This window comes from Sipha flava, unplaced genomic scaffold, assembly GCF_003268045.1.
Source record: "Sipha flava isolate LNK unplaced genomic scaffold, YSA_version1 255_pilon_pilon, whole genome shotgun sequence".
NCBI lineage: Eukaryota > Metazoa > Arthropoda > Insecta > Hemiptera > Aphididae > Sipha > Sipha flava.
In genome coordinates this window covers 954,806-966,222 of record NW_020272908.1, presented here as the reverse complement: position 1 = coordinate 966,222, position 11,417 = coordinate 954,806, and the positions used below count along the sequence as shown (strand labels likewise).

General features: G+C 27.5%; 1 protein-coding gene across 1 annotated transcript; it reads right to left on the bottom strand.

Moving 5' to 3' along the window:
- Positions 1 to 2,882: 2,882 nt before the first annotated feature.
- Positions 2,883 to 6,649, bottom strand: LOC112684681 (NAD-dependent protein deacetylase sirtuin-1-like). The gene is made up of 13 exons (XM_025556317.1): positions 6,408 to 6,649; positions 5,307 to 5,430; positions 5,120 to 5,238; positions 4,932 to 5,050; positions 4,747 to 4,869; positions 4,493 to 4,686; positions 4,315 to 4,421; positions 4,126 to 4,242; positions 3,916 to 4,059; positions 3,741 to 3,858; positions 3,589 to 3,675; positions 3,300 to 3,511; positions 2,883 to 3,227 (listed from the first exon to the last, which is right to left on the bottom strand). The coding sequence occupies exons 1-13, from the start codon at positions 6,556 to 6,558 to the stop codon at positions 3,094 to 3,096; spliced, it is 1,749 nt and encodes a 582-aa protein (XP_025412102.1). The 5' UTR covers positions 6,559 to 6,649; the 3' UTR covers positions 2,883 to 3,093.
- Positions 6,650 to 11,417: the final 4,768 nt, after the last annotated feature.

Below are 11,417 nucleotides of genomic sequence, written 5' to 3'. Positions count from 1 at the left end.
AGTATAAGTAACATATTTTACAATATCAGAAAACCTAAAAACAAATAAAATAATTTTTAATATTGTAAAACATATAATCTTCAAAAATTTGTAGCTATAGGCACGTACCAGTAATGCCTGCATATAAATACGCCACTGGATGCTGAACAACAAAAATTAGTGATTTTTGATTTTCATGCAGGGCCGGTTTAAGGAGGTGACGAGGTGCACACAGGTACCATGCCCTGCGATTTACCTAGCATTTATTCCTCAAACAAAAAATAAAACTTAATTTTACTCTCGAGCAACAATACTTTAAATTTTATAAATATATTAAATAAATGTGCTCAATACTTTGTTCATAATATGTATTATTAAGATATAAAATAATAAACGGAATCCTTCCATAAATATCTAAATAAATAAATAAGCCAATTACATTTCGAGAAAATTAAGAATCCGATGTCTCTAAAAGCCATAAAGTGTAGACCAAGCCCATATAATTTCTGATGGTCCAATAGGTATAGGTAAACAAAAATCATCTTTTTTATATGCATCTGATCACGTCCTTCAAGATAACTTTTCTATATATTTAGAAAATGAAAATTTAGTAGAAACTTTATTATCTACATTTTTTTTTTTACAATAATCAATCAACTAATGTCCGGAATTTAAGTGAATCTCCTTTTGAATCATCAGTAGTTAGTAATTGATTTAGCAGACACTGGAAATTGACCAATCCTGCATAGTCATGCTCAACATATCGATATAAAAAAAAGCGGGACTTGCATAGAAAATAAATAATCTGGTAAACGTAACAAATTCATGAAAACTTATTATAACAATTTTATTTAAACCAAGATTAACGGGATCTAGTATAGACCAAATTATGTGCCGGTAGTAATTCTATGTAATCGGTATAAGCGTGTAGAAGTACCCATTCATATAAAAATACATTTCGCGCCGGGCCCCGCAAATATTTGAATTGGCACTGTTCTCCATTTAAAAATCGATTAAGTTACTTACAAACAAATTAAAAACGTAGGTATTACAACTTACCTTTAGTGCTTGGCAAGCTCTAACTCAACCACTATAAAAAATAATCATTGATCGTTGTATATCATTCAGAAATTATATAGATATTATCGCAAATTAGTAAGTATTCTTTTGTGAGATATATTGAGAAGTTAAAAAATTACATCAAATTACTCTGAAAATATATTGTTACCTATATGTATTTTACTCTAGAACAACTTGTTATTTGCAATTTATTATTATCGTAAAATATATTTAAGTATCTATAGTTGCAAAAGTAAAATGTAAGTCTTTAATAATAATACAGCATATAACAAAATAATTAAATCATATACTAATAATGATTGAAGATATAAATCCTGACTATATGGATAATTTTTGGTTTTTTAATAAATATGAATTATTGTACTATATGTGCTAAAATTATAATTTGGTTACACAATTTTTGTGTTGAATTAATTTAAAGTCAGTTAAGTTAAAATATTATTTGGTAAAAAAAAAAAAAGTATAGATTAGTCCATGATCAGACTGATCCTTGAGTGCATATTTAAATTATATCTTAATTTGATACATATTTTTTGTAATGAATTGTGTCTTATAGTGACTATGATAGGAGTGGTTTAACACAGGCACTCAGATTCATAACAAAATAGTATAAAACTACAAAAGTTAACAATTAAACCACATTATATACTTTTTTTAATATATTAAATTCACTTATTACATTAAAAAATTATGAATTTAATAAAAATTATTTCTACACTAAAATAGCAGTAATAAAAATAAATAAAATGAATATTTATTTGTTTGCACAGTAATAGATAACTAAAGAATAAAAAGCATAATAAAAAAAATTATATATTTGGTTTAAACATTATACATTATAAAAATTAGGTGAAAGAATAATCATCAAACTTAAGAATTCTAAATTTGGTCATGTATTTAAATAATGTCACCTAAATTTAAAAATTGTCCCTTAGAAATTCCCATAAATTTGTTACTAAAACTTATACTCTGAAAAAAATATTATTTTAATCATAACAGAAAATAAACTAACAACATTGTAACTAAATATAATTATATATTGCTAATATGTTTGCAAAGGAACATGGTAAATAAAAACATTTGAACACATCACTTTTTCTTAAGATGTTACAATGGTGTACTGTTTCATAGATTAAAGCACATCAAAATGAGCGATGATTGGAATTTTTAAAAAATTAACTAAAAATGCATAACATTTTTACAGTGTTCCCTCTACAACTAATGAATATTAAATGCATATAATTAAATGAAAAATATTTATGATTTTAACTTTTCCAGCAAAACTTATTATCAAATTAAAATAAGTTTTATTTCTCCTAACGATTATTTAAATAAAAATAAGATTAAATATAGCTAATACAAAAAGCCCATGATTTCGATCATCAATTTAAAACAATCATATATGTTTTAGTTTATAAAAATTATGTTATCCACTAAATATATTACTTCTAAGTTAAACCTTTCTTTAGTATTGATTATAAATAAATACATTACTAATAAAAATTATATGAAAACCCATATTAAATCTTTTTAATTAATCTAATATCTAACTACAAGTGATTTATGAATTAATGTATTAAAATATTATACAAGTTTTTAATATAATTCTTAAAATATTCGTAAGTTTGTTGAGTTTTTCTTCAATTTTAATTACAAAAAAAAAAAAGGTTTTAGAACTTAAATTACTTTTTTCTTCAGAAAATAACTTTTTATAATGAATAATTGACCGTTATTTTCAAACTCACTAATTATAAACACAATTATTACTATGTACATAGCATATATTTGAATGATTTTTGGCTACAAATATTATAAAAAGAAAAATAATAAATTTAAGGTCGATAAAAAAATAATAATAAGAACAGAGAAATGTCAAGGAATACAATATAAAAAAAGAGACAATATTATTCATCCCTATTAGACTGAAGTTTAGAAGTGTTCATTCAAGGAATGAAAGAAGAAAATTTTTAATTTGGGATTTTAAGTAACAATTGAGCTATATATACAAATATATATATATACATATATATATTGTTAGTTTAATGCCGTTTCTGATTTTTCACTAGAATCTGATTCTGTTTCACTGTCATCATCATTCATTTCATTTGAATCAACTTCTGCACCAGAAAACATGTACCTTCTTTTTTTCAACATAAAGAATTTATTTGCTGAAATAATTAAATAATTAAGAGTATAATTAAAGTAAATATAATATTAATTTCATTTTCATTTTTTATTACATGGTAAATATGCAGCTAGACTAGATTTTTGAGGATCATCTGGATCAATACCGCTATCTCTTGTAGAATCAGTAGATAAATGTCGCTGTTCACCTGAAGAACCAGGAGTAAACCTATCATCACTGAGTGGCGGTGACATACTATTGGCACTGTCTTTTATGAAATCAGTAGACATTTCACTCTCTACAGCCTCTACTGTAGTTGTGTTAGACCTGTCAATATATTTAGTTAAACTGTATATTTTAATAATTATATTCTATTAACTAGACTATGAAAATTGTGAATATACCTTGGTGATGATGTAGGTGTATTTAGACTTTTAGTTTCAGTTAATTCTTCTTTGCACCAGCACAACTCAGTCCAATCTGAGCCAAGCCTATTTATTGCATAGTAAGAAATACATACAAAAAACAATTTAAAATAAATTAATACAATATTTACATGCGACAAAGATGATCAACAATAACATCACTGTCACCAAGCAGTTCTACATCAAAGTTCATGTGTGGAAGTCTTTCACGATTTATTAATATTTGTGGCACATGTTTATTTATCATATCTAAATAAAAAAATAAAATTATAAAATTTTATAAGAACAATTCCAATTTATACTTACTGGGTATGCGAGCTACTGGTCTAACTTTTAAAGATGATCCAATTACTATTAACAAATCACAATTATTTTTGTCATCTTCAATTGCCTTATGAAAACTGTCTGGAAGACCTTCTCCAAAAAATACAATATCTGGTTTCATAATACCTATAGGAGAAAATTAAAATACTTTGTAAGTTTTTTTTTAAAAGATATTAGAAAAATAAATCTTACCAGAACTATTGACACAAATTGTGCAACGTGGAATTCTTTGTTCAAAAACATCGAGCCTTATAGTTTCTGCTGATACTTTATGGCCACACTGGGTACAAGTTGCAGTTGCAAATGACCCTACAAAAATAAAAAAATATTTTAAAAATAAAATATCATTTATTTAAATTTAATATGAATATATTTTTTTACCATGACATTCAATAACATTCTCAATACCCATCACTTGTTCTAATGTGTCTATATTTTGAGTGTAATTACGCAAAAGTCGCCCTTTTTTCTCCAAAGCTTTTATAAATCTTGATAAAAAAAAAAATAAAAAAATTATATTAAAATATTATTAAATATATAAAAATTAAATTTAACATACTGATGCGATGGTGATGGCTTAAACTGTCCTGGATAGATTTCTCTAGCAAATTTAAAAAATGGCCTAGGGTCTTTATTGAAATAATCTATGCAAAACATGGATTGGGGATCAGGTAAGTCAGGAAATTCTGTTGCTAATCTAGCATACACTCCATTATGACTTCGAAAATCTGGTATTCCACATGAAACGGAAACCTAATAATAAGTATATAATTAATGTTAATTATAAGTGATTGTTAATTTAAAAACACTTACACCTGCTCCAGTAAGAACCATAATGCGAGAGCTAGTATTCAATAATCTTACAACATCATTAAGAGAACTGACACTACGTAAGCGATTTCGCATAGGAGAATCATCAGTCATACTCATTATTATCTAAAAAATAAATACAATTGAATTTTAATTTAATATTTTAAGAGAGACTTAATGAAACATACTCTCCATAATGCTAGATCTTCCAGTTGGGACTGAAAAACTGATGGTCCAAATACTTGATGTAATAAACGTCTAGGATTTATGCCACAGACTATTTGTTTTTGTACCCAAATCATTGAACCTAATTATATTTAATCAATTAGATATGGTTAGATAAGTAAAGAAAAATGATTTTAAAATCAATAATTACCAGCAACGCCTTTTTCAGAATCAGTGTTATCAGATTGAGTGCTAAAATCAGAACTAGATGTTGATGATGAATCATCATCCCCAGGTTCTTCCTTAGTGTCTGAACTTTCATCAAATTTACTTTATAAAATGAAGAACTATTAATAATCGACCATAATTAATAATTGAAAAAATAATTATATAAATACCTTGAATCTTCAGGAGATTCTGGCAAATTTGTGGACATTATTTTTGGCGTAGGTGAAGTTGGTATTAAATAATCCGATGATAAAGAATCTAAAGATTTGTATGGTTGCTGATACAAACTATTGGCTAAAATCATAAAACAAATAAAACTTTTATCTATATTATTGTATATTAGACATAAGACAACATTTCAATATTTGAACAAAATTACATTTAATGCAATAGATAATATATTTTAACAAATTAACTGCCAAATATTTTAATATCCCATTGAATTATAACTAATAACAGTTATACTTAAAAATTAAGTTCAATATAATCCATAAAAGAGAAATCATACCTAAACCAGAAGATTAAGGGGATAGCCACACTTATGCGAAGTAAATTTCTTGATGTTAACATATAATCTAGAGAACATTATAGTTAAATAATTAAGTTGCAAAAACAAAATATATCAGTCATATAAAACATTATCAACTAAATAACTAATAAATAATTGTGGTGAGGATGAAGATTTTTCTTAGTTAATAATTAACGAATTAAAATATTATAATTTAATGTAAACATTACTGTTTACTATATATTAAATCAATTGACAACATAAACGTTTTTGATCATTATCAAGGAACATATTATATTTACGTGAAAAAAAATTAAAAGCACACCGATGGACAACAAAACAAAGTTAAGGGACTATTTTTAAGAATTATAGTTTCACGACCAAGGAAGAACATGTAATAATCTTACATTGTTGTGCAATACAGTTAGAACTGAAAAAAAAAATAAAAATTATGAATCGCAGATAACAGTCGTTATCAACGGGACTACAAATCGCGGATGGGTTAGTTGTCGGTTAACATCGACGACAATTTTGACTGAACTGAAAACCAAATATGTGGCCGACATGAGTAACGGGAACATGGAAAAACTGACGAACTTGTCGTGGAAAAGAAAGTGGACCGATGACGTCACCTGCATGATGGATGGTGGGTGGAAGGGGGTACGCCCTGCTGCTGCCGGCAAAATGTCGGCACTCAAACGGGAAAAAAATCGGCCATAATGGCGGAATAACGGTTGTAGCGGATGCGTCGCGCATTACTTACCATAACATTCGCCGGACGGAAAACCACTGAATCGCTGACCAAAAGCTTCAAAATGCGAATTTTGAGCGATTTCATCGGCAAAAGAGTACCGCATGCGTTTCGCAGGTGCCGCAGATAAATCCGTGTCTAAGTCACCGTTGTCAGTCGCCATAGTGAGTGTGGTTTGTATGCGGGTGCGGTGGAGACGGGCGATGAAGACAATGATCTACCAAACCGCGCGAACGCTCTGACGACACTGACCAGTAACCAATCGCGTAACGCACGGCGGTCGCGGGCCAATAGAATCGGATGGAGGGAATCTGTAGCGCACAGTGCAGCCGTCGGTCAAGTTCCCGTTCGCCGCGCATTTTCAAATACGAGTATCGTGTCATGCTATAATTTTAATTTTTCAAAACTCAATAAATATCACTCGATTTTGTCATGTTCTCAGAGTCACACCGTCGAAAACTTACCAACTGGTATTACCATAATACTTCAGGTCATAGAAGAAAAAAAATTTCGTTTTTTCTCGCAATGAAATAATTAGAAAATAATTTTCAAATAACAGTTTTGTTCACATCATCTAAAGAAATTGAAACTTTTTTTTTAATTTAATGCAAATTATTCATACATTAATTAATGAAGATTATTATTTTTATATTGTTATAGATAGATAAAATGCCATATTTAATCAAATAATTTATATGTAGAGGCGAATTTAGAAATATGAATTGGGGGAGCTAATTTATATTTTCAGAAAGACAAAATATTTAATATTAAAAAGTACAAATGTATATTAGTTAAAATTTACTTAAAAAATATAAAAATATGAAAAATGTATTTTTAGTTCTTTTGACTTATCTTCAATTAAAAACATACCTATTAAGTATTTATTACGTAATTACATAATAAAACACATTCAAAGGAAGGAGCTAAAACCCCTTATACTGCTTTTAAAAAAACATAATAATTATAATATTTTTAAACATATTTATGAATGAAAATTATTTTTTAATATTATCTGTTTTTGGAATGCGTTTTCGCTTTATTATTTTCAATATCTTGTAAATACCTTTTTAGACCTTGAATTTTAGATGCTTCTACGAACACTCCTTTGAACCAACTTTGTTCACGTACCTTAGTAGTGTCTTTTACTCGGCGACATGTTTCATTACTTCACGATAAAACCGCGTATCTTGGGTCCAATAATGATAAAGGTGGCAAATTGAAATGAATCATTTTTGCTGTATTTCTCAAGTACGCATATTATCAGAATCAACTGCACATTTTATATTTCCTAATGCGCAATTAGTGTGCTACTGCACCTTACATTAAAGCCTGGATAAATGGATATAATTAACGGATAATTAGTTCTTCTTGATAAAGAAAATCTAGTTTATTACTATAAACAAGTTGGTCATATGTTATGTGTCATCGTGAGGTCTAGAACAGTACGATAGCCTATATACTTACTTATGTTAAACTATCAATTTTTATCTAATCCATCGGAAATAAATAAATAAAAAATTATATAGGTACAACATATTGCACATGGTGTGAATTACTATTTTGCTTTAAAACCAATTCTAACTGGAATCATCACGTATGACTTGAGAATTCATTGTAAACTACACATATATGTTCAATTATTTTAAAGAATTTTAGTGTAGAAAAAAAAAAAAAAGTATAGTCTCAGAAAGATTCAAGATGCTCTTAGATTCCGAGTCACTGCCCCACTTTGATCTATGATAGCTATGCTACTGAATGGTAATGATAGTATACCATTTAATAATGATATTTTGAATTAATTTTTATCACATAGCACGACAACACTGACATTTTTGGCCAATTCAATAATTTGTCGAATGTCTTATTTTTAAAAAAATTCTATATTGAATTAATTGTGTTTAATCTTTATTTCTTCAATATTAAGATTTTGTATTTTCTAATTAAGGTAAATTTTGAATATCTCCATCTAGAATCTAGATTTTAGATGAAATAACGATAATAATCCGTTCACTTGAAAAGTTGAAATCGTAGAAATGGAGATACTTTATATAGTTTTGTAATAATTCAAAAAAGAGTTATGGAAGTAGATGATGTATTTTCATATCACTATGATAGATAGTTATAAGTACAGATCTCTTTCGTTAAATCCAAGAATAGATAAGGTCAACCACACAATATATGGAACTACTAATATTTGGAGACTAATAATCTCCTTGGTCATCGGATTAAGAATTTGAATGAACAAAATGCGTAATTATTAATATCAATATTCTTGGTTATCGGCGAGTTCGATTCAGCACTTGCACAGATGTCTCTATTTAAAATTCTTGATGCACACACACGAAATTATAAGTTTGCTTAAGTTCGTGTGTACACAGGCTCGTATTTAGGGGGGGCACGAGTAGGCACCTGCTCGGGGGCGTCAAGTCTCAGGGGCGGTAAAATATTTTAGCAAAATTAATTTTAAAAATGATGTAACTAATGAAAAAAAAATAAAACAATAAAAAAAAAAAAGAAAATAGTATGTTTTATTATGTTATAATTTGTAAATTAAAAAAAAAATTGAAGTTTTATTATATTGTAATTTGTTAATTTAAAAAAAAAGAAAATTATATGTTTTATCCTTATATATATATAAAAGAACAGGCCTTTTTTATGTACCCATTTTGTGACGACGCTATTTAACTTTTTTCTAATTTTTTTTTTTTTAAAGAATTATTCCAAATACCTTCCTAAGTATCACCATGTTATCCGATTTTCAAAATTTTGATTTTAAAGGGTTGAAATTGGTAAAAATAATTTTTTTACATGTAATTTATATATCTATATTCATATAAGAATATCAATAGAAGTTGACCGATTACGGTTGCTATGACTTATGTAGGATTATATGGAAAACCACATTAATTTGACAACCACAAATAACCGAACTGACTTAATAAAATCACTAATAATTAATGAATTTCAAGCACTAGAAATGGATTACTTTTTTATCGATACAGTTATTAATAGTGAAGAATTGGTACATTTTCCTACCGAATTTTTAAATTCACAAACACCATCTGGTATGCCTCCTCATAAAATATCACTGAAGATGGGAGTTCCAATCATATAATTGAAAAATTTGAATTCTTCTAGATTATGTAATAGGACTAGGCTCCGTGTAACCTCTCTTACAAAAAATAAAATTGAAGCTGCAATTTTGACCGGATGTGCTAAAGGAGAAAAAATATTTTACTGAAAATACCATTATACCCCAACGACTTTCTAGTTAAGTTTAGAAGAGTTCAATTTCCAATAAATAAAGTCCAAGGTCAGAATTTAACTTACTGTGGTGTAGATTTGGAAAATAATTGTTTTTCACATGGGAAATTGTATGTGGCATTATCTAGAGTTGGAAGACCTGACCATTTATACGTTTATGCACCACAAAATAAAACTCAGAATGTGATGTACCAAGAGGTTTTGACTTAAGCCATATTAGAATTAAGCAACTACGTAAAGTGTCATTTATAAATATTATTATTATTTTTTTTGTTTTATTTATAATTCAGCATACTACTACTTTTTGTCACTTGATAGCATTAAGTAAAATAAATTTTTTTCTTCTTTAAAACACAAAAATGTGTGTTGATTTAACAATTTCATTTTGAGAAAGCAAAAACTACACATGGGCGAAGCCGGGTAATTCAGCTAGTTATGTTATAATTTGTTTAATTTGTTAATTAAAAAATGTATTAAACGATTTTCGTTTATAAGTTATATTTTAATATTAAAGAATTTCGATTATGGACGAAATAATAAGTGTTATAGTTATTATTATTATTTATTTTTTGGGAGGGGGGCAAAAATTATATGCCCGAAGGTGCCAAATTTTTAAATACGGATCTGTGTGTACACACCTAAGCAAGACTCTTGAAAAGAAATAAGCCACTATACGAATCGTGTACTGTTATCGGGGAACAATTCCACTAAGATTGTCCCCCAACTGTGCTGGATCATTACCTTTGTATAGATTTTGGTTCATACATAAGCCTATTGTTGGCAAAAGATCTAAAATTAGTGGACTGAGCCCTGGACCAACAGTGGCATGTTTAATGGATCCTTTATTTAAAATATTTATCTTGTAGTTTGAGATGTCGATTCTCGTCGCAGGTCACATAAACTGTAATTTAGTAATTTATCAAGCAATATTGCTTATTTATATTCTTCAGATTTCTTCTCGACAATAGCATGTGTTAGAGTGACATTAAATATACTTTATTCTTTATTTATAATCGTTAGACATATGTGCTTATACCTACAGAAAAGAACGATATTTTATTAATTTTATCAATAGTATACTAAAAGTCATAATATTTCATTTAATATACAATGTGCATCTCATTACAGTTAATGCTAACTATGTATCACTACTTTATAAAAAATATGAATCTTTTATGAATGAATCGTTTTTATTTGAAAAAACGTTTTGGCTTATACTAAATATAGATTAATTGTCATAGAATATTATGCTTTATGATTATAAATTTATGTCGGTTTTTACAAAAATAATTAAAAAACAATTATACCCAATTGATTACAAGTTAAATAATTTAATGAAATTTTTGACAATGCTTGTTTACCACAATAGTCATTATCAGGATTGAAACTGGCCAGTTAGAGCCAGGGCCATGTTTAAGAGGAAGTTTGGGGCGGGAATATTTTTACGGTGATTCTAAAGAAAACCAGATCGATTTTTTTGCATTCTCAATTGAAGTTGTTTATGAAAAAATAAAATTATATAAAAGATAAATATTATACTATAAAATAATTTTTATTATTTAATATCGTAGAACATTTATATCTATTTAAGAGTAGGTATTTTATTTGACATGGTCTTTTATTGAGATACAGCTATTAATTTAATGTTGATTTGTATGGGAATGTGACATTCAGATCGAAAGTTATTAAATTATTTAAGAAAACCACCATTAGTCTTATAAAAGACAATTTTTTAAAACTTAATTTATATATTTAATT